Genomic DNA, 24,759 nt, shown 5'->3' with positions numbered 1-24,759 from the left:
CACCCTGATTATATGTGATATTATGTATTTATTTAAACAATAATTAATAAATATAAACAAAAGCCAAAAAGATAATACTATTTTTCTTTCTGTCTATATTTCTTTAGATAAATACTATTTCATGACAACTATTTCACTCGGTTAAAACTTAAAACGCATTCTATATGATGATGATTGGCCTAACAATTTGTCCGATTGTAGTGTGAAATTTTGACTAACAGTTTCACTAGAGTTGCGTTATATACTAAAATATCTCTGTCATGATAGAGACAAGTCTTTTTTGTCTTTCTTGGATTTCTTTTCTATATACCTAACCATAACTTGAATCTTAGAGTTGTTCAAAAATAAATAACCACAAACTCTGATCTCCATGGCTAACAAGGTGAATCATAATGACACAGTAGTGAAAATCATAGAGCAATGTCAAGTTGGTCCTCCACCAGGTTCTGTTCCTTCAACCTCTCTTCCCCTTACTTTCTTTGATCTTCCATTTTTATGCTGTCCTGTTACATGTACACGCATCTTCTTCTATGAATTCCCTCACACCACAACACACTTCATGCAAACACTGCTTCCAAATCTCAAACACTCACTTTCACTCACTCTTCAACACTTCTTCCCTTTCTCTTCACACATAATATTCCCTCCAAAGCCACAAGCCCCTCACATTCTCTATTCCCAAGGTGACACTACTCTTCATTTCATAGTTGCTGAGTCCACAACAAATTTCAACAACCTCGTATGTAACACCCCAAGAGATGTTACAAGCATGTACCCTTTTGTTCCTGAGTTACCTCAAACAATTGCCTTACAAGATGGCACCTTGTTGATCCCTCCAATGGCAATTCAAGTCACTGTTTTTCCCAATTCTGGCTTCACCATATGCATCAACTTCAGCCATGTGGTCACCGATGGAAAAACCTTCCACAGTTTCATCAAGTTCTGGAGCTCACTTTGTAGGTCTAAAGAGAATAATCTTGTTGCTCTGCCATTGCATGATAGAGACATCATTCAAGACCCAAATGGGCTTAACCCCATCTTCTTAGAATCAGTGTGGAATTCTCCAAGAGAATTCATCATGAACCCTATCTATAATGTCCCTAATGACAGGGTTCGCCACAGGTTTGTGTTGAAGCGTGAACAAGTGGAGATTTTGAAGAGATTGGTTTCTACTAAACACCAAAGCCTATTACATGTATCAACATTTGTTGTGACATGTGCTTTGATTTGGGTTTGTAAGGTAAAATCATCAGAAGATGATATAAAAAGTAGTGGTAATGATGAAGAATTATACCTAAGTTTTTTGATAGATTGTCGTTACCTTGCTGAATTGAAAATTCCCTTAACATATTTTGGGAATTGTTTGGGTAATGGCATTGTAGGAATTAAGAGAAGCAAGCTAGTGGGGCAAAATGGTATTTTTGAAGCAGCTGTTGCACTTAGAAGCAAGATTAAAGAATTGCAATCTGGTCCCTATGAAGGTGCTGAAACATTGATGTCGATTTTTAGTAAATTTGCAACAATGGGGAATCGTATCACGGGAATTGCAGGTTCACCAAAGTTGGATGCATACGAAAGTGATTTTGGGTGGGGAAAACCCAAATTGAGTGAAGTACTTCATGTAAATTCTCCAGAGTTGGTGTCTCTTTCTGATTGTAGGGACAAAGAAGGTGGAATTGAAGTTGGTGTAGCATTTGGGAGGGCTCAAATGCAAAAATTCAACACTATTTTGGAAGAGATCCTTGCTGATATTGCACTTCATGACTCATGAAAAGGTTTTCGACTAGTTTTAAATACAATATTTAAGGGTTTTTATTTTAGTCTATGTTCTTGATGTTTTTGCAAGAATTTTATTTTCAATTGAAGTAATGGTATTTGCCATTATAAGATGAGACAAACAAATTACAAGTTTGCTGTAGTGTAAGCCTTTTAAGTCCCTTAAATAAGTAATATGATTTAAATTCTATTTTAATCCTCGAATGTGTTGTATGCCACCCCTCTTATTTAAAAATAGAGTTCATCATCGGTCCTATTCTACTAGACAAGTATTACCCCTTTAACAATGAATATCTTAATTTTATCCAAAACCTAGAAAAAAAAATGATTTAACTATCCTATGTTTTAAGAATAGGTTTAATTTTTAAAATTATTTTATGTATTTAATATATTAAAAAAGTAAAAAATGATTTTTTTAAATAATTTTTACTAAAATACAAGTGTAATTACCCGTGCGCCATGCACGTGATAAAATTGAAATTATAATTTTAAATTATTTTTAAAAGTAATTTAAATTATAATAATTTGATTAATAAAAAAATAATATGTTATACATTGTTTGTTTTTTTTTAATTTAGTATTAATTGGATTAACTCTAAAATAGTTATTAATCGATTTTAATAATCTACTTCTTTTAATAAATCAAACATATATACTGAATGTGATCATAAATAATATAGTAATAGTTAAATCTACCAACAAACATATTGGCTATTATCACACTCTAAAATAAATTAAATATAAAGGCTATTAGTACGCACTTATAAATCTATAAAATCGCACTATCTTTAATTTGTGCAAAAGTTTATTTATCAAATAAACTTAAAATATAAACAAAAAATATTTATAAAATAGACCTAGCATCACTTGAAAGAATCATGAAAAATAATCAACTTACCTTATCATCCATAAGAACTATTTTTATGTAAGTTGTGTTGTTCTTGTCAAATTTGGATGAGACTTTTCATAACCTTATAATTCTTGCCTATTTTTCAAACTTTTTCATTACATAATCTATCATAGGTAATACTATTGATAGAATCGTAGTTAGTATCCCTTAGTTATGAAAAATAATAAATAGAAGAAGTTCTATGTTGAGGTACGAATTTTCTAAATGATAAATAATTGTAACAATTCACTATTAATCCTTATATATATATATACACACACACACTAATTATACACGGTATTAGTTAACAAATATTTTCAATGGAGATACTTACTCAATATATATGTTATCGACATTAATTATATGCCAATATTTTTAGGAAAGAGATAAAAGAGGAGATATATAAATATATAATATTATTGCTATATAGGAAGCATACATAAATTGCTACATTTTTTTATTATATTATACAACTTAAAATTATACTATCATGTTATTATTAATTCTAGATACTTGTTATAATTATATCAAATTTAATTATGAATCTAAATAAATAAAATAGATAATATTTAATATTATTTTTTTCTTTTTTACATTCAATATTACTGTAAATATAAAAAATAATATAATTAATGAAAAAATATGAGCAAAAAATAAAACATATTAATTAAAATTCAATTTGTTATCTAATTAATCTTGTGTCCATACGATATAACTTTACAAAAATATTATGAATCACAACCTTTTTTATTCTACAAAAAAGAAAAAACACTATATGTAGCTTTTAATAGTACAAAAAATAATTATAAAAATTAATTATTGATATTGATATTAATCATAATTGATTATTAATACTCTAATTTTTTAAAATATATTTTACCTTTTTAAAATATAATGCATGTACCATGTAGACTTTATTATTATTATTATTATTGTTGTTGTTGTTGTTGTTGTTGTTGTTGTTGTTGTTGTTGTTGTTGTTGTTGTTGTTGTCCACTAATTGATATCGTATCAATTATCTCCTAATAAAATTATTGCACTTGAATGAGAATTAGAACTATATCAATTGATATAATTAGAATGATTAAAAATATCGATGATTTATAAGTAGTTGAATAACGCATTAAATATTAATTTGATATAATTATAATGAAGATATTTTCTTAAATTAATATAATCATGCATTATTCACGAGCTAATTGTAATATAATTAGAATAAATTTATTTGAGAAAAAAATTCGTATAATTTTCAGAAATTATAATAATTTTTTTATTTATATATATGTATATATTAATTTTGTTAAATAATTCTATATATATATATATATATATATATATATAAATAAAAAAATATGAATTATATTTTGTTAAATTTCATGTTACCGATTATTAAAAATATTTAAATCACATGTATTAATTTTTTTTTGTTATAATTATTTCGTTTTATATATATGATTATTTTTTATTCTACAATCGTGCAATAATATTTTCTATAATATTATTGCTATATATGAAGCAGCTTTATATTACTATAATTATATCAAATTTAATTATGACTGTAAATAAATAAAATAGGAAACAATCAAAACTAATTTTTTTTTTATAGTCAAAATTTACTGTAAATATAAAAAATAAAATCACTAATGATTAAAAATTTGAGTAAAAAATAAAAATCCATAAGCTAAATTCAATTTGTTAACTAATTAATTTTATGTCCATATAATAATATTATTATTATTATATATTGATTAAAACTGTGAATACATACTAATAAAATTATTACATACGAATGAAAATTAGAACCATATCAATTATATCAATTATATAAATTCGAAATTATTATTATTATTATTATTATTATTATTATTATTATTATTATTATTATTATTATTATTATTATTGAGTAATGATGATAATTCATGTGATAATGAATATTACCTATAAAACATCTAAAATTAAATAATATTCAAGTATAATTATGTGACAATTATAATTCAAAAATTACTGTATATAAAGTCACGTGAATTATTATTATAATTGATATAATAATTGCTATAATTGCTACATATTCTCAATCTTATCGGTTGTATCAATTTAACTATATCAATTATATTCAAATTAGTAGTCAATTATTTTTATGAAAATTCTTGCTATAATTAGGTTATACTTATGAGATTATCTTGTATTAATTGTTATAATTAATTTAATAAAGATATTTATTAACTATATATATGTTATCTATATTAATTATATGCTAATATTTGTAAGAATGAGTTTAAAAAGGTGATATATAAATATATATAATATTATTGTTATATAAAAAATAGATTTAAATAATATATTAAATATTAATTTGATATAATTATAATAAAAATATTTTTTTAAAATAATATAATCATGCATTATTCATGAGCTAATTATAATGCAATTAAATATATAATATTATTCTATATTATTTATTTACCGTCATTATTTGATTTGATTGTTTTCTAGTTTATTTACTTACATAAATGATTAAAATATATAACATAACTATCGTAATTATTATAATTTTATGATATAATTATAATTAACATATTTGATCATAATTAAATGTTGATTTGATATAATTATAATGAAAAATTTTTTCTAAAATAATATAATCATACATTATTTATGAGCTAATTATAATACAATTAAAGATATTATTATATCATAATGTCTACTTGCTATATTAATATAATTTCAAAAGATACATATTTCATTTTTATTGGCAACTCAATTGTGTTTAGGTCAACGAAAACTATATGTTTAGGTAGAGATTTTTTGTCAAATATAATAAAAATACAAATAAAGAAATAAAGGATAAAAATAAATTTAAATAATATATCTGACACCATTTTATTTTATTAATTATTAAATTATTTAAAAATAGTACATCCACGAAAAATATTCATAATATATAAATTGAGGCAATAATTTAAAATTTTTTAATTATAATTTAATCAAATACTAATATTAAAACCAAATTACTTAAACAATATTGAATCTATTATAGTTCTTAGTCACGTATAGTATAGAATCATTATCGTAACGATAACCAACTGAAATAACATCATAAATATCAACATTTAGAATTCGTGCAAATTCAAACTATCCTCTTGTTAAATAAGCTTCATCATCCGCTATCCATGCAATGCGGCAAGGTATAAAATTGCCACACCGAAAAACCAAACTAACCCTTATTCCTTTCAATGGCATTGCATGCATGCAAAAGAAAGCCGGTAATTTCTGAAAAAAATCACAATATGTTATAAAATTATTCTAATAATGAACAACTTAAAATAAGAAAATTTAAATATATTACCAATCGTTGAAATTGTATATCCGAGTTTGTCACGAATTTAGCAAAACTAAACTTAAACGGAGAGAATTCAATCTCATTATGTGCACCACTTCAAAGATTTTCGGGCAGACGTAAAAATTATGGAGGGGATGGAACTTGAACTTGCCCTATAAAGTTCTGTGGATGCAATTTCTCAATAAAAAATCGAGCTCCTCCCAAGAAAGCTAACTTTAACCACATTCTATTAGGTTGGTCATAATAGGTGAGTAGATCCAACCATCCTTCGATAAAGTAGAGATTATTGTCCTTTCTTTGAATGCTTACATCCATGTAGTTGGAACCTGAATCAGTGAAGACAACTCGATGAGGTATCTCATGGATGTGATACATTGTAAACGATTGTGGTAAAAGACAATCGAACTGAAACATTAGATGATAAGAATAACTTAGAGTAACAATAATTAATAAATTATTAAAAGAATAATATAATAGAATGAGTATATGAAAAATATTATAAAAAATTATAAATTGTACCTTAAATGATCAACTTTAATAAAAAACAAATAATACATTCTTATTATATGAAATAGTAAAAAATACTAAATATAAAATTATGAGCTGATGACTCTCAAATTTAGATTCATGTACCACAGAAAAATACTATTTATAGACCTTAGTAAAACAAAAATAAATATGTAAATTATTATTATTAAGACAATTTTTTATTATGTACAGTAATTACGTATTATAATTGATAAGTAGTTTAATAGTGCATTAAATATTGATTTGATATAATTATAATGAAGATATCTTCTTAAATTAGTATAATTATATATTATTCATTAAATATTAATTATAATATAATAATATAATTATAATAAAGGTATTTTTTATAAAATAATTTAGAATAGATGAAAAATTTCATTCGTTTTGGAGGAAAAACAGACTCACGAAAAATCGATACGTCACCCTTATTAGTTGAGGGAAAACACAGTTTTAGTATATTAAGTAGATTTTTTTATAATATTCTTGAAGTGTGCTATTAAAACACATCTTAACAAGTCTTTAAAAAAAAAAGAAATCATAATTTTTAATTAAACAGAAATTTTTACATATGAATGCGTCATTAACGTAGTCTAACGTATTCTCTCACCAAGAATGTTAGAGATTAATAAATTTTGTAATTTATAATTATTAATTAATTATTATTAATATTTTTAATAATATTAAATTATTTATTTTATTTTATTAATTAAATACTAGTCATATTTTAATAAAATTATTGGCGTCTCAATTTTCTTTTCCCTCACGTCATGGCAACTATGAACATTGAACTTTTTTATACAATACGATCCAGCTCTACAAGTTGAAGTTTTGAGCATGTGGTCCTACATATATGACAGTAATTTTTTCTGAGCAATTTGTTTATCTTTAATCTAATAATATTTAATTCGTTTCTTCCTTTTCTAGTCTTATATCTACATATACATAGCCATCCGTTATTTGTAGTATTTGTAGAATTAAAGGTGAAAACTAGGTGTAATCGACTTCACATGAAGTTGATAATTAAGAGTTATTAGATGAAAATTTAGTCAAATCAATCAAACTATCTCATAACTCTCAACTATTAACTTCACATAAATTCGACTGCACCTGAATTTTCACTAGAATCAAAACGTAAAGTACCAAATTAAAAGAGTTCCATTATTAAAACTTGACGGCTAATAAAAAGTGAAGGTGATAGATCAGTTAAAAAATTTAGTTATAGATTTATTATTGGTGTTTTATTTGAAAATGGGTGCAGTGAATGTATTACAAATTGATAAAACTGTCAGATGAAAGATTTAATATGGAGAGGGGCGTGTTGCATGCAACACATGGGGGACGTGATAGCTACATGGCGAAGTCTGATTGCATGAATTTGCAGTACATGAGAAGCATGCTGAATCAGTACAGGAGTGGACGTGTTACACGTGGCAAACTGTCATTAGCTGATGAATCAAAAAGTTGGAGAGGGGGGAGGAGATCAGAGGCGTGCTGAGTCAGCACTTGGAGGGCTTGTTGAGTGCTACTCTATATATAAGACAAAATTCGGTATCATTTTCATTGCAAGGAAAAGTGTCCTTTGAGTGTTCTTTTATTGTGTTGCTAGTGTAATGGAGGGTACCACAAATTTGATATTATGCCGATCGTTGACGAAGTGAGTATGCAGAATATGTTCTAAATTCACCGACAGACTCAGATGCGACAGCCACGGATTGAGTTGTATGTTGAATTTGAAAACGTAGAGGCAAATGAAATTCAAAATGATTTAGATATAAAGGATGATAGAGCTACAGTGTACGAAAAAATGAATAGTGACAGCGAAGAGGACTTCGAAGCCACTTATGAAGCTTGCGACGAAGACGAATATGTTGATGTGGGAGTCGAGGCAGCAACGGAGAATGCAGTGGTTCATCCCGCAGTTAGTCAACCGATGAATGTCTCCCTTTTATGCGTAGCTTGGATCTTGACGCCATGAATGCACCGGAATTCCCAGAATATGCAAACATAGGTACGTGATGAGTGAATAATACGTTTTTATGTTTTTATATTTTGGATGGATCAATGAATGATGATTTCTGCTTTCTATATAGGTGTTGCTGATCTTGAGGATAGAGAGTTCAGGATCTGAATGGAATATAGTTCTAGAAAGTCTGTTGTCGCAGCAATTAGAAGTTACACTATCTCTTGAGGAGTCGATTACAATGTTTATGAGTCCGAACTACAGACATTCTATGCAAAATGCAAGACGTATGGGCGTGGATGCGACTGGCTTATCCGAGCCAGCTTGATACGAAAAAAAGGTTGTTGGGAAATACGCAGATACAATGGTAAGCACACGTGCACCATGGGAACGATTTCACAGGACCATTCCAAGTTAGACTCGGACACAGTTGCTGATGATATAAGGCCATTGGTTGAGACTGATCCGTCCATCAAGGTCAAATCTATAATTGCGGAAGTCTATAGCCAAAGTTTTCGGTGGTTGGGAGGATTCTTACCAAACTTTGCCATGCTGGCCCTCGGTCATGATTCAGAAGATGTCAGACTCAATTGTCCAAATAGAAACAAGACCTTTGTACAACAGGAGTGAGGAGGTGGACGGTGTCAAAATACTTCACCGCGTATTTTGGACTTTTAATCCATGCATTAGGGCGTTCAAGCATTGCAAGCCTCTAATTCAGGTTGACGACACACACCTATACGAAAAATACAAAGGTTGTGCCTATCGCATTTGTCCTGGTTGAGGGAGAGACAGCTGATGCATGACACTTCTTTCTCAAGAATTTATGAAGGCATGTTGTTAGAAAAGACGGTGAGAATATGATTTCAGACCGACATGAGTCAATCCGGACAGTAATAAATCGATCGAAAATAACTATGTAAATATAAATAATATTTGTTTTCGAAAATATATAAAATATTTAACAATATTTATATTCAAAAATAAAAAATCTAAATAATATTAATTATAAAAAATAAATAATTATAAATAAAATTTTTATTTAAATACATAAAATAACAAAATTATCCGCTTACATAAATTAGATAATTCAAATAATTGATAATATATTGTTCGAATGTCGTTTAATTACATACCATTTTTTTTAATCACTACAAAATTAATAATTTTTTTTCTTTAAACACACCTAAATAAAATCTAACTCTCCTTATATAACACACATTTCACAACACGGTCAGCTTCTCCTCTCAGCCTATCTTCTTCTCCTTTTTCAGTATCACACACAACACATATTAAAATATCTCGGTCATGATAGAGACAAGTCTTTCTTGGATTTCTTGGATTTCTTTTCTATATACCTAACCATATCTTGAATCTTGTAGTTGTTCAAAAATACTTAACCACAAACTCTGATCTCCATGGCTAACAAGGTGAATCATGATGAAACAGTAGTGAAAATCATAGAGCAATGTCAAGTTGGTCCTCCACCAGGTTCTGTTCCTTCAACTTCTCTTCCCCTTACTTTCTTTGATCTTCCATTTTTATGCTGTCCTGTTACATGTACACGCATCTTCTTCTATGAATTCCCTCACACCACAACCCACTTCATGCAAACACTGCTTCCAAATCTCAAACACTCACTTTCACTCACTCTTCAACACTTCTTCCCTTTCTCTTCAAACATAGTATTCCCTCCAAAGCCACAAGCCCCTCACATTCTCTATTCCCAAGGTGACACTACTCTTCATTTCATAGTTGCTGAGTCCACAACAAATTTCAACAACCTCGTATGTAACACCCCAAGAGATGTTACATGCATGTACCCTTTTGTTCCTGAGTTACCTCAAACAGTTGCCTTACAAGATGGCACCTTGTTGATCCCTCCAATGGCAATTCAAGTCACTGTTTTTCCCAATTCTGGCTTCACCATATGCTTCAACTTCAGCCATGTGGTCACCGATGGAAAAGCCTTCCACAGTTTCATCAAGTTCTGGAGCTCACTTTGTAGGTCTAAAGAGAATAATCTTGTTGCTTTGCCATTGCATGATAGAGACATCATTCAAGACCCAAATGGGCTTAACCCCATTTTCTTAGAATCAGTGTGGAATTCTCCAAGAGAATTCATCATGAACCCTATCTATAATGTCCCTAATGACAGGGTTCGCCACAGGTTTGTGTTGAAGCGTGCGTGAACAAGTGGAGATTTTGAAGAGATTGGTTTCTACTAAATACCAAAGCCTATTACATGTATCAACATTTGTTGTGACATGTGCTTTGATTTGGGTTTGTAAGGTAAAATCATCAGAAGATGATATAAAAAGTAGTGGTAATGATGAAGAATTATACCTAAGTTTTTGGGTAGATTGTCGTTACCTTGCTGAATTGAAAATTCCCTTAACATATTTTGGGAATTGTGTGGTTAATGGCATTGTAGGAATTAAGAGAAGCAAGCTAGTGGGGCCAAATGGTATTTTTGAAGCAGCTGTTGCACTTAGAAGCAAGGTTAAAGAATTGCAATCTGGTCCTTATGAAAGTGCTGAAACATTGATGTCAATTTTTAGTAAATTTGCAACAATGGGGCATCGTATGACGGGAATTGCAGGTTCACCAAAGTTGGATGCATATGAAAGTGATTTTGGGTGGGGAAAACCCAAATTGAGTGAAGTACTTCATGTAAATTCTCCAGCGGGGGTGTCTCTTTCTGATTGTAGGGACAAAGAAGGTGGAATTGAAGTTGGTGTAGCATTTGGGAGGGCTCAAATGCAAAAATTCAACACTATTCTGGAAGAGATCCTTGCTGATATTGCACTTCATGACTCATGAGAAGGTTCAAGTTTTCGGCTAGTTTTAAATACAATATTTAAGGGTTTTTATTTTAGTCTATGTTCTTTATGTTTTGCAAGGATTTTACTTTTAATTGAAGTAATGGTATTTGCCATTACAAGATGAGACAAACAAAAACAAATTACAAGTTTGGTGTAGTGTTAGTCTTTTAAGTCCCTTAAATAAGTTGGTATATAAGAATAAAGAGATAGGAGTGGAACCAATATGTATAATTTCACAAAAAATTTGTGGAAAAGTATTGTGTCTCTAGGAATTGAGTTGCTGATGTGGTTTGTAATTTTAGAAAGATTGAATACTAAAGATAAATTATATAAGTTTAAGATTGTGTCAAAAGTAAAATCCTTTTGTGTATATGAAAGGTGTGAGGATCAATTTTGGTGGAGTGGAGTGTGAATTGGATTTGGCCACAAACCACCAAAAAATGCTTTCAGGTGTGGATAGATAGATAAGAAAAGATGTGAAGGAAGTGGATGGTGTTATTTTTTTTTATAATATAATGCACATGGAGATATAAAAATAATATTATATTGATAATAATAGGGAAAATTCCACTCCCCTTCCCTACGAGATGTTAAAATGACACTCTCCTCCCATCTATTTTATAAATGTACATTTCCTTTCCTTCTAACTTTTAAAAAACCTTCTCTTTAATCCATTTTAAACTTTTTGTGTTAACTAATGTTAACTTTATCCATTTTTTAAGAAAAAATAAATTATTTTTTAAAAAAATACCCATTAACAAAAATTTTATTTTTTATTATTATATTTTTTTACTAAAATATTTTTTAATAAATTATTTTTTATTGATTAAATTGTATTTTTTAAAAAATTTAATAATTATATTATTTTTTTTCTAAAATATCCTTCAATAATTTTTTAATTATTAAATTATAATTTTACCAAAATTTTTGTTAACGATTTTTTTATATTTTACTATTAATTTTTTGATATCTATATATATTATTTTAACATTAAATAAAAAATTTTAGTAAGATTATTTTTCAATATCAATATATATTAATTGTTATATGACGTGTCCCCCGATATCTCGGCCTTAGAGTAAGCACCAGCTAAGCAACATATGTTCGCCCAAAGAGATCAGCCCAAAATAACCGAATTAACACTCCCCTGCTAAGTCATAAGCTTGATTAGCGATATCTTCGGCCACACCCATTATCTTCGGCCTCTTACGAATAACAACAGAACCCACTCCTTAAGCAAGATCGCACCTCTGGTCAAAGATACTAACAACGGCCTTTGCCAGATACCTCGGAACAGACCACATCTCTACACTGAACGCACTTATAAGAACCAACCAACGCAACCCATAAGGGCAGGTCACAAAAACTTCACCTCAGCTTTAATTACTCCTTATCTCTTAAGTCACACACTTACTTGAGCGTCGGAGTCCTTTTTGCACGTGCTCCCGCCACCGTGTTTCAAGGTACCGAGGTCATCCACAACGCTGTTCCCTGGCGACTTATAGCTCGGACCAGGAACATTGCAGTCACTCTAGACCACGCACACCTCGGTTCATTTAGGACGGAACATTTGGCGCCCACCGTGGGGCCCGAATAATTAGCCCCACTTTTTTCTTTTTATTGTTACTTCGTTGATCTCCTTTTTTCAGATCACACGATCCCCGACTATGGCAGACAACGGGGCCCGCCAACTCACACAAGCCGAGCTTATGACCCAGATGGCTGAGCTCCAAGCAGAGGTCAAACGGCTAGCCGAACTGACGCAACAAAATCAAGCCAACAAACGGGACGAAAGCAATCCCAAAAGCTCAACCGTGGCCGGGACTGATCTATTGATTACCAACCCCCCGAAAGAGAGACTAACGTTGGACAACCCGTTTTCCGAAGAGATTACCAACTACCAAATGCCAAAACATTTTACACTACCTTCCTCGCTCGAGCCATATAAGGGGATTGGTGACCCCCGGGCTCACATTAAGAAATTCCAGTCTATGATGTTCTTTAACGGACCTAAAAACGAACCTATTCTTTGCAGGGCTTTTCCGACCTACCTCGACGGCGCGACACTCCTCTGGTTCTCAAAGCTGCCGGAAGGATCGATCTCCTCTTTTGAAGAATTGGCGAGATCCTTCATAGACTATTTTGCTGCCGCCCGCATCTACGTGCACGGATCAGACTACCTCGGCACCATCCGCCAAGGTCCACAAGAAAGCTTGAAGGACTACCTAACCAGATTCGCGGACGCAATAATGGAAATACCTGACCTAGATCCTGCTGTTCATCTCCATGCCATAAAGGCCGGCCTCAAACCAGGGAAGTTCAGAGAAACAATTGCTGTTACGAAGCCGAAGACCTTGGAGGAATTCCGAGAAAGGGCCGCGGGCCAGATGGAAATTGAAGAACTCCGGGAGGCCGAGAACAAGGATAGAAGGCAACCACGAAAAGAAGAAAACCGACCAATCAAAACGGGGGACGATAGAGGCGTCAGGAAAATGTTTAAACTCACACCGAAGTTTGACAACTACACCAGATTCAACACCAAAAGAGAAAGGATCATAAAGGAGATACTCAACGCCAAAATCATCAAACCCCCTGTCAGAGCCGGAAGTTACCAAGACCAACGGTTCGTGGACAGAACCAAACATTGCGCCTTCCACCAGAAATACGGCCATACCACCGATGAGTGCATCATAGCCAAGGATTTGCTGGAAAGACTAGCCCGACAAGGACTCCTGGACAAATACATTGAGGGTACAAGACATAAAGGAGCGAAAACGAACTCGGATGAGCAACAAACTTCGAGAAACAAGGAAAGCGACAAGTGGCAAAATAACAACCCCCCAAAAGGAATCATCAACTGCATATCAGGAGGTTTCGCATGTGGCGGAGAAACAGCGTCGGCACGGAAAAGAAGCTACCGCACCATGCTGGCAATCGAACAAACAACCCCACAGAGCCATACAGAAGTCGACAACCTCGAAATCATCTTCAATCAATCAGACGTGAACTTGGCCGTACCAAACACAGACGACCCCGTGGTAATTTCCATCCAAACAGGAGATCTATTGGTAAGAAAAGTCCTTCTGGACCCAGGGAGTAGTGCAGACGTTCTTTTCTATTCTACCTTTTCAAAAATGAACTTATCTGAAAAACTAATACAACCTTCATCCGGAGAACTCGTGGGATTCTCCGGAGGAAGGGTACCAATTAAAGGATACATATGGTTAAAAACGACGATGGGTCAGCACCCACTATCCAGAACATTCGATATACAGTATCTGATAGTGGACTGCAGCAGCCCTTACAATATTATTCTCGGGAGACCAGCTCTGAACATGTTCAGAGCGGTAATATCAACCTTTCATCTGTGTGTTAAGTTTCAGGCACAGGACGGCAGGGTAGCAACGATTCATTCAGATCGCCAACAAGCTCGGCAGTGTTACAACTCTAGCCTAAAAAGGTCGGAGACGAAACAAAGGCGGCACGAAGTCAAAACGGTACAAACTCGGAAGGAGGCCCTATCCCACGCCGAACTCGATCCCCGAAAACACACACAAGAAAGACCTCAACCGACAGATGAGCTTCAGAAAATCCAACTGACATCAAAGTCAGAACAGGTAACATACATTGGTCAAGCGCTACAGGAACAAGAAAGGTCGGACCTCATAAAACTGCTACGAAACAACTCTGACCTATTCGCCTGGACTCCAGCAGACATGCCAGGAATAAGTTCCGATGTCATTTGCCATAAACTCGCCATTAACCCAACAAGCCGACCTATAGCCCAGAGGAAAAGGAAGCTAGGAGCAGAGAAATCCAAGGCAGCCCTGGAAGAAACAGATAAGCTCCTTCAGGCCAATTTCATCAGAGAAATCCGCTTCACCACGTGGCTCTCAAACGTGGTAATGGTAAGAAAAAGCTCAGGTAAATGGCGCATGTGCGTCGACTTTACAGATTTAAACAAAGCATGTCCTAAAGATGCCTACCCCTTACCCTGCATTGACAAGCTCGTAGACAACGCATCAGGCTTCAAAAGCCTGAGCTTTATGGATGCCTACTCTGGGTATAATCAAATACTCATGCATCCCGGAGACCAAAGCAAAACAGCATTCATCACAGAACATGGAAACTTTTGTTATCGAGTAATGCCTTTTGGCTTGAAGAATGCAGGTGCAACCTATCAGCGCTTAATGGACAAAGTCTTCCACCATCAGATAGGGCGCAACATGGAAATCTATGTGGATGACATGGTCGCCAAAACCACAGAGGGAATGTCACACTGTGAAGACCTCAACGAGATATTCAGACAAATCCGGGCATATAATATGAGACTGAACCCGGAAAAGTGCGCTTTTGGAGTAAGAGGAGGAAAATTCCTCGGATTCATGCTTACCTCGCGAGGTATCGAGGCAAATCCCGAGAAGTGCTCGGCGGTACTCAATATGTCAAGCCCTACAACAATAAAACAAGCGCAACAATTAGCAGGAAGAATAGCAGCATTATCTCGGTTCATACCCGCAGCATCAAACAAAGCATATCACCTTTTTCAAACAATATCGAAGAACAAAAAATTCCATTGGACAGAAGAAGCCGAGAAAGCTTTTTCCGAGCTTAAGACAATTCTATCATCACCTCCAGTGCTGCAAAAGCCAGAAATCGGTAAACCTTTATATTTATATTTATCTGTTTCAAATTTTTCTATAAGTTCGGCTCTTGTAATCGAAGCAGGAAAGATACAACGACCAGTGTACTTCGTCAGTAGAGTCATGCAACCAACGGAACAACGATACCCGAAGATAGAACAACTCGCCCTGGCACTGATAACCACGGCAAGACGGTTAAGACACTATTTCCAGAGCCATACAATCATAGTAAGGACAAACCAACCATTAAGGCAGATACTGACAAAGCCAGAGCTGGCCGGACGCTTCACCAGATGGTCCATCGAACTTTCAGAATTCGACGTCCAGTTCCAACCAAGGTCGGCACTAAAATCACAAATGATGGCTGACTTTATCTCGGAAATGACAACTAAAACACAAGACAAGTCTTGGGAACTACATGTGGACGGAGCATCAAGCCGAGAAGGGAGTGGGGCAGGAATAATCCTCAAAGAAGGAGATGAGGTGATAGCCGAACAAGCACTCCAATTCCACTTCCCAGCAAGCAACAATCAGGCCGAATATGAAGCCCTCATCGCAGGACTCAAGCTCGCCCTCAACTCCCAAGTACAGAGCCTGACCACATATTGTGACTCTCTCCTCGTAGTCCAACAAATCCGAGGAGAATTCCAGGTAAAAGATCCGCTGCTCGAGCAATACTGGCTCCTAGCAAAGGATCTCATTTCAAAATTTAATTCATTTAACATACTGCATGTTAAAAGAGAACAAAACGTAAGAGCAGATATACTATCCAAACTCGCAGCTACAAGAGCAAACACACAAACATCTGCATTAACACAACTCTCACTTGAAAAACCAAGCACCGAGCTATTACATGTGATAAATGTTAACCACCTCCACGATTGGAGAACCCCTTTTCTTGAATATATTAGTACAGGTGCCATACCGAGACAGGAGCTCAAACCACAACATTTCAGGCAAAAAGCCAGTCTTTACACGAGCATAGGTGGAAAACTCTATAGACGAGGATTCTCACAACCACTGCTAAGATGCCTAAACGACGATGAAGCAAAAGAAGTAATGAACGAGGTCCACGAGGGAGTCTGCGGAAACCACATCGGAGGACGAGCACTAGCAGCTAAGATTGTCCGAACAGGGTATTACTGGCCGACCTTAAAGAGGGACTGTATCACAAAGGTCAAAGCGTGTGAGAACTGTCAGAAACATGCAGCTATATCTACCAGGCCAGCCGAGCTATTACACACCATGGAGGTAAGCTGGCCATTCCATAGATGGGGGCTCGACATACTCGGCCCATTTCCAACAGCACCAGGACAGGTAAAATTTCTTTTAGTAGCAGTAGACTATTTCTCAAAATGGATAGAAGCACAACCATTAGCCAGGATAACCGCCGAAAAGGTACGATCATTCATATGGAAAAGCATTATTTGCCGATTTGGAATTCCTAGGGAAATCATATCTGACAACGGTAGACAATTCACAGACAATAAGCTCCGCTCATTTTTAAGAAATTTTAATATAAAACATCACTTTAGCTCGGTCGAACACCCACAGACTAATGGGCAGGCCGAGGCTGCTAACAGAGTTATATTGCAGGCATTAAAGAAAAAGCTAAGCGATGCCAAGGGAGAATGGGCGGAACTAATCCCGGAAGTGTTATGGAGCTACAATACAACAATTCAAACCACAACGGGAGAAACACCGTTTAAGCTCGTCTATGGGTCCGAGGCACTGATCCCCATTGAGATCGGCATCCCCACCCTAAGAGCCGACCTATACGACGAGCAACACAACCTGCACGCACGCAGCGCCGAGCTTGACCTAGCCGAGGAAACCCGGGAGCTAGCAGCCATAAGGCAAAGAGCGGCGAAGCAAATAGCAGAAAAGAAACATAACAAAGGAGTCTCGCCTAGAACATTCACAATAGGAGACTTGGTGCTCAGAAAAACGGAAGAGGCCAGACGTCCCCCAACGCATGGGAAGCTCGCCGCCAACTGGGAAGGTCCGTTTCGAGTTATAAAGGTACTCGGCATGTGGGCTTATCAATTGCAAACACTACAAGGCAACCCAATTGCCGGGACCTGGAACATTTCCTCCTTGAAAATGTACCAATCTTGATCTGTACAAATAGCGGATGAAGGTACTCTTTTTCCCCCTTAGAGCTTTTTTCCCAAAAAGGGGTTTTTGCCTAAGGAGGGTTTTAACGAGGCCTGACCCACAATATATTCCAATGGTGTTCAAAGTATATCCAAATATTCTAGATTCCACAATACACAACTATGAATTATAAAATATATTCGTTATCATAACCATTCAAGTTCCAACACAAAAGCCGACCTAAAACACGGTCGGAATCAACAAGTACAGTTCAAATTAAATAAACATTCCATCTACAAAACACATTCATTTCGCTTACAAATATGACTACGGAGGGGGAGGAACAGTCTCACCATGCTCCTCCGCCGACCCATCAACAACCAATTTCCCATTAATAACCACTTTCGTCATATCTAACTGATCAATATCAAAATCAGGAACCAGCAAAGAGATCTGACTCACAGCCCGTTCAAAGCCATAGGAGAACATCTCCATGCCATTCTCCTCCAACTCGAGAACACGAGCTGTGAGTCTCCCTTTCGCAACATCACTGTCTTTCACTTCATCTTGCAATTGCCGAATCTGATCCCTCAGCCGAGTCACCTCCTCTTCCGACTCTTTCACTTTAGCAAGGGCATCATTTTTCTCCTTCAGTGACTTCTCCAAAGCTTCTATTTTTGACCTGTAAGACCTCTCAATAGTTTCGGCCTTGTCCACGTCTTTTTGCTGTTCGGCACCAATCAACTCGCCGGTACAACCAACACACATCAGACGAGAACCAACAATCTGTAAGCATTACAACTGAGTAAGCATTCTTTAAAGAGAAAGCAGTAAGCATTTTTAAAGAGAAAAACAAGAAGATCCCAAACAAGCACAACACAAACCTGAATAAACTTGCAAAGTCCCTCCATACCAACCCGAACGAGTCATAAGCATGTCTCCCGGATACTGAGAAGCTCGGTCAGATAGCTCAGCGAAGTTATAGTTCTCACTCCACAAGGAATGAGAATTCGACCCCGCAATAAAGCCGTGAAGCTTTTTCTGCCGATCAAAAGCAGAATCACCACCATGAACTTCTTGGTCATCCTCAGAAATGACTTCCAACGAAACATCATCCCTTTTCCTTTTAAACGATGAGGCCGGCCGACTAACGGAGGAAAGAGCCTGATCACCTCCTCCCTTAGGCTCAGCAGGACCAACGCCTTTTTCCTTTTTCTTGTTCAAAAAGGTTTGCAGCTTCGTAGGATCTAAGAGAGGTACTCGCCCACCTACGAAGAAGTCAACAAACGTCAGAAGGGTAAAGCAAGTAGCAACATCAACAAAGAACAGATAAAAACGTTACCTATGTAAGTCCTCAAACCCTCAATATCACCCGAATCATATAAACGTAACAGTTCGGAAATAGACATACACTCCCCAGCAGCAACGCTCTCAACTAAAAAATCCAACACGATATCCTCCTCCTCACTCCTCTCACACGCCTCCAGAATCTGATTTGGCTCGGCGCACCAGAAAAGAGGGAATCTTTCACAGAGCTCGTCATCTAGATAAAATGGGTACTCTGACTCAACAGACCGGACTTTGACAAACAGAGACTTAAAGTTCTTAAAAGAAGATTTGTAGAGGAGGAAGACAGAACGACCAGGAAAGCTACTGAGGCAAACCCACAACCCTTTTCGAGTAGCTTTGGCTTGAAAAAGTGAGAAAAACAAATTCAGAGAACAGGGGAAGGAAAGATAATCCATCAAAACCTCGAAAGCGCGAAGGAATGCCCACGAGTTAGGGTGTAGTTGGGACGGAGCACAGTTCAGTTGGGTAAGAACAACGCACTCGAAAAACGAAAATGGAAATCTCAACCCAAGCTCCACCAGACAAGGGGTGTACATGTAAAAATATAACCAATCCCCCCTCCTCTCATAAACCCTATCGTCACTAGAACAGGGAAGAAGCTCAACAGTAACTCCGGAACCACTCTTGGCAAAGTTCAATCGTTTCAAGTCAGAAAGGGAATCGGCACTAACAAAAGAAGATGAACGAGTCCTAACATCTTCATTAACCCAATGGTAAGGATCACCCTCCCTAACTTCGACAGCTTGAACCTTCTCTTTCAATTTTTCCCCCGCCATGAATCCACAGAAACGCAGTAACAGTAAAAAAGCAAAGAAAGAAAACTGACCTTTCGAAGACATGGCAGCGACAAAAAATAATGAGAAGATAGGGCAACAAAAGCGTAAGTTCCAAAAGATGTGATTATTGCAAAGCCCACTACTTTAGTGGGCAACATTAAAACATAACCGCAAGGAACGTGGGAAGCTGAAACAGAAATTAATGTGCAATAAAAATTGGCACAGGTTACTAAACAGGAACGGGTTTCAAAAAACCGTTCAAAACCCACTAAGCATTTTCAAATCTTACAAAGTACAACATACAAAAAATTCCAAATTCTCAAAAGCTCAGCTGATGTTCCTAACACAACACCAGCCGAGCTTGGGGGCTATGACGTGTCCCCCGATATCTCGGCCTTAGAGTAAGCACCAGCTAAGCAACATATGTTCGCCCAAAGAGATCAGCCCAAAATAACCGAATTAACACTCCCCTGCTAAGTCATCAGCTTGATTAGCGATATCTTCGGCCACACCCATTATCTTCGGCCTCTTACGAATAACAACAGAACCCACTCTTTAAGCAAGATCGCACCTCTGGTCAAAGATACTAACAACGGCCTTTGCCAGATACCTCGGAACAGACCACATCTCTACACTGAACGCACTTATAAGAACCAACCAACGCAACCCATAAGGGCAGGTCACAAAAACTTCACCTCAGCTTTAATTACTCCTTATCTCTTAAGTCACACACTTACTTGAGCGTCGGAGTCCTTTTTGCAGGTGCTCCCGCCGCCGTGTTTCAAGGTACCGAGGTCATCCACAACGCTGTTCCCTGGCGACTTATAGCTCGGACCAGGAACATTGCAGTCACTCTAGACCACGCACACCTCGGTTCATTTAGGACGGAACATTATATATATTAACAGTGGTAAAATTTTTTTATTTAATGTTAAAATAATATATATTGATATAAAAAAATTAATAGTAAAATATAAAAATAATTGTTCATAAAAATTTTGGTAAAATCAAAATTTAATAATTAAAAAATTATTGAAGGATAGATATCTTAGAAAAAAAATAATTTAATTATTAATTTTTTTAAAAGTATTTTAATAAAAATACAATTTAATCAATAAAAAATAATTTATTAAAGGGTATTTTGGTAAGTAAAATTTAATGATAAAAAATAAAAATTTTTGTTAATGGATATTTTTTTAAAAAATAATTTATTTTTTCTTAAAAAATAGATAAAGTTAACACAAAAAGTTTAAAATGGATTAAAGAGGAGGTTTTTTAAAAGTTAGAAAGGAGGGGAATGTACATTTATAAAATAGAAGGGAGGGGAGTGTCATTTTAACATCTCACATGGGAGGGGAGTGGAATTTTCCCATAATAATATAATGTTAGTATTAGAAACGTTAAAAGAGAAAATTATAAAATGCACAAATCGATGGTGTGAAGATCGACAATAATTTGTGAAGATCGACAATATAAGAGTAATTGATATGTTTATAAGTGCAAATATCAAATCTAAGATGAATTAAAAGACATAAGAAAATAATTTATGATGATTTGCTGTTTAATACTAGGTGCTATGTTTTCTTTTATTATTATTGTCCTACTGCTGTTTTTTAAAACTATGCTCATATTTTTTAGAGTTGAGTGAAGATGTAATTATCTGAAAAAAATTCCTTAAATAAGTAATATGATTTAAATTCTATTTCAATCCTTGAATGTGTTATATACCACCACTCTTATTTAAAAATAGAATTCATCATCAGTCAGTCCTATTCTACTAGACAAGTAGTTAACCCTTTTAACAATGAATATCTTAATTTTACACAAAACCTAGAAAAAAAAATGATTTAACTATCTTATGTTTTAAGAATATGTTCAATTTTTAAAATTTATGTATTTAATATATTAAAAAGTAAAAAATAATTTTTTAATAATTTTTACTAAAATATTTTTTTTATAATATTCTTGAAGTGTGCTATTGAAACACATCTTAACAAAACTTTTAAAAAAATAAGAAATTATAATTTTTAATTAAACAGAGATTTTTACATATGAATGCGTCATTTCCCATACTTTATAGTTTATAGGTGGCGTTTGATTTGTAGATCAGAATAGAATATGAGATTGGAATTTGGAACAGAGACTAACGCAGCCTAACGTATTCCCTCACGTCATGGCAACTATGAACATTGACCTTTTTTTACACAATACGATGCTCTACAAGTTGAAGTTTTGAGCATGTGGTCCTACATACATGACAATAATTTTTTCTGAGCAATTTGTTTATCTTTAATCTAATAATATTTTATTCTTTTCTTCCTTTTCTAGTCTTATATCTACACATAGTCATCGGTTATTTATAGAATCAAAATGTAAAGTACCAAATTAAGAGTTCCATTATTAAAACTTGATGGCTAATAAAAGAGTGAAGGTGATAGAGCAGTGTCATATCGGTCCTCCACCAGGTTCGGTTGCTTCAACTTCTATTCCCCTTACATTCTTTGATATTCCATGGCTTTGTTGCCCTCCAATCAAACGCGTTTTCTTCTATGAATTCCATTATCCCAAATCACACCTCTTACAAGAAGTGATTCCAAATCTGAAACAATCACTTTCACTCACTCTCAAACACTTCTTCCCTTTCTCTTCCAACATAGTGTTCCCTCCAAAGCCACAAACCCCACACATTCTCTACAAAGAAGGTGACACTCTTCCCTTCATAGTTGCTGAGTCCACAACAACAAATCTCAACAACCTCGTATCTGACTCACCAAGAGATGTCACGTGCTTGCACCCTTTTGTTCCTGTTTTGCCCTCACCACGTGCCTTGGAAGAAGATGAAAGTGGAACCTTGTTGATTTCTCCTATGGCCATTCAGGTAACTATTTTCCCCAACTCCGGCTTAGCCATATGCATTACTTTCAGACACGTGGTTGCTGATGGAAAAGCGTTTCATCACTTCATGAAGTTTTGGGCCTCGCTTTGTGGGCCTAAAGTGGGCCATGATTTACCATTGCTTGATAGGAACATGATCCAAGACCCAAATGGGCTCAGGCCCATTTTCCTAGAAGCTATTTGGAATATCCCTATTAAAACCATGGAATCCAAAGGCCAAGTTAATAATGTTCCTAGTGACATGGTGAGGCGCACGTTTGTGTTGAGGAATGAGCACGTTGAGAATTTGAAGAAATATGTGACTACTAAATGCCAAAACCATGGTCTAGAGACATTGCATGTTTCGACATTTGTGGTGACATGTTCTTTGATTTGGGTTTGTAAGGTGAAATCAGAAAATAATACCAAAGATGATGATGAATTACACATATTAGCAATTATGGCAGATTCTCGTAACCTTCCTCAATTTTCAATTCCATTAACATACTTTGGTAATTGTGTGGTTTGTGGCAATGCAGAAATTACTAAGAGCAAATTAGTGGGGCAAAATGGTATTTTTGAAGCTGCCATTGCTATTGGAAGCAAAATTAGATGCTTGCAATATGAAGGTTATAAAGGAGCTGAAACATTAATGTCAAATTTTACTGAGTTTGCTACATTGGGGAAGCATATGTTATTAACTGCTGGTTCACCAAAGTTGGATGTGTATGAAACTGATTTTGGGTGGGGGAAGCCTAAGATGAGTGAAGTAGTTCAAGTAGAGTCTTCAATGTCAGTTTCACTATCTGATTGCAAGGGCAAAGGTGGAATTGAAGTTGGGATAGCACTTGGAAGGACTCAAATGATGAAATTCAATACCCTTATGGAAGAGTTCCTTGAAGAAATTGCCCTTCATGATTCATGATTGAAAATATAGGCGAAATCTCTCGTGCCTTTAACTTGCTGTCGAAATTGCCGAAAAGTAACAAGTGGGTTCCAGTAGTCAATTCACTGGGTTAACGGGGTTAGCATCCTATCGTTAAGTAGCACTGTAGCTATGTAGCATGTTATTATTTTTTATTTTAATTTAAAATTGGTAACTCCACTAAGGGCTTGTTGGATAGTCGACGTATATGAGTCTTTTTTATTATGGATTATGAAGGGTAAAAAAAATTCTTATTAAAAGCTATCAGAGGTTGTTTGGGTTAATTTTTGATAAAAAAAAAGATTTTTTTAGTTATTTTTTTTAATTTTATAAAAAAATAAAAGTAATTTTATATTTGGATATTTCATGTATGTAAGAAGATTTTTTTATTTATCAATTATGTTTGGGTATAACAATATAAAAGTATTTTTTTTTATTTATTATATAAAAAAAACATCTTTTTTTAGAAAAAAAGATCTTTTAAAAAAAGATATAAATTACAACTTCTCAAAAAGGATGTTTTTTTTATTTTTTAATATTTTTACTACTAGAAATTTGCCAAACACGTTAAAAAAAATATTTTTTTTATCAAAATAATGACACCCAAATAAGTACTAAATTAGATTTTTAATAATAATTATAATAAATAATAATATCAACAACAATATTGATAATAAAATTTGGAGTGAATATTCATTCTTGATTTCTAACAAATTTTTTTGAAGAATTATGAGATTTTTTTAAAAAAGAAAATATTTTTGACTCTTGACTTT

The 24,759-nt window shown here is 34.4% G+C and overlaps 3 protein-coding genes and 1 pseudogene across 3 annotated transcripts; all 4 read left to right on the top strand.

Moving 5' to 3' along the window:
- The first annotated feature begins 368 nt into the window (after positions 1–368).
- Positions 369–1,805, top strand: LOC130976974 (coumaroyl-CoA:anthocyanidin 3-O-glucoside-6''-O-coumaroyltransferase 2-like). The gene has a single exon (XM_057901960.1). The coding sequence runs from the start codon at positions 371–373 to the stop codon at positions 1,769–1,771; it is 1,401 nt and encodes a 466-aa protein (XP_057757943.1). The 5' UTR covers positions 369–370; the 3' UTR covers positions 1,772–1,805.
- Positions 1,806–9,803: 7,998 nt separating this feature from the next.
- Positions 9,804–11,769, top strand: LOC130973668 (coumaroyl-CoA:anthocyanidin 3-O-glucoside-6''-O-coumaroyltransferase 2-like; annotated as a pseudogene).
- A 1,219-nt stretch (positions 11,770–12,988) lies between these two features.
- LOC130975860 (uncharacterized) lies at positions 12,989–18,082 on the top strand. Its single transcript, XM_057900583.1, has one exon. The coding sequence runs from the start codon at positions 12,989–12,991 to the stop codon at positions 18,080–18,082; it is 5,094 nt and encodes a 1,697-aa protein (XP_057756566.1).
- A 4,459-nt stretch (positions 18,083–22,541) lies between these two features.
- Positions 22,542–24,250, top strand: LOC130976080 (coumaroyl-CoA:anthocyanidin 3-O-glucoside-6''-O-coumaroyltransferase 1-like). The gene has a single exon (XM_057900831.1). It carries the CDS (start codon positions 22,598–22,600, stop codon positions 23,984–23,986), a length of 1,389 nt encoding a protein of 462 aa, XP_057756814.1. The 5' UTR covers positions 22,542–22,597; the 3' UTR covers positions 23,987–24,250.
- Positions 24,251–24,759: the final 509 nt, after the last annotated feature.

The sequence above is a fragment of the Arachis stenosperma genome, chromosome 4, assembly GCF_014773155.1.
Source record: "Arachis stenosperma cultivar V10309 chromosome 4, arast.V10309.gnm1.PFL2, whole genome shotgun sequence".
NCBI classification, from domain to species: Eukaryota; Viridiplantae; Streptophyta; class Magnoliopsida; order Fabales; family Fabaceae; genus Arachis; species Arachis stenosperma.
Note: the sequence above shows the minus strand (reverse complement) of the source record. Positions and strands in the feature narration are given on the sequence as shown.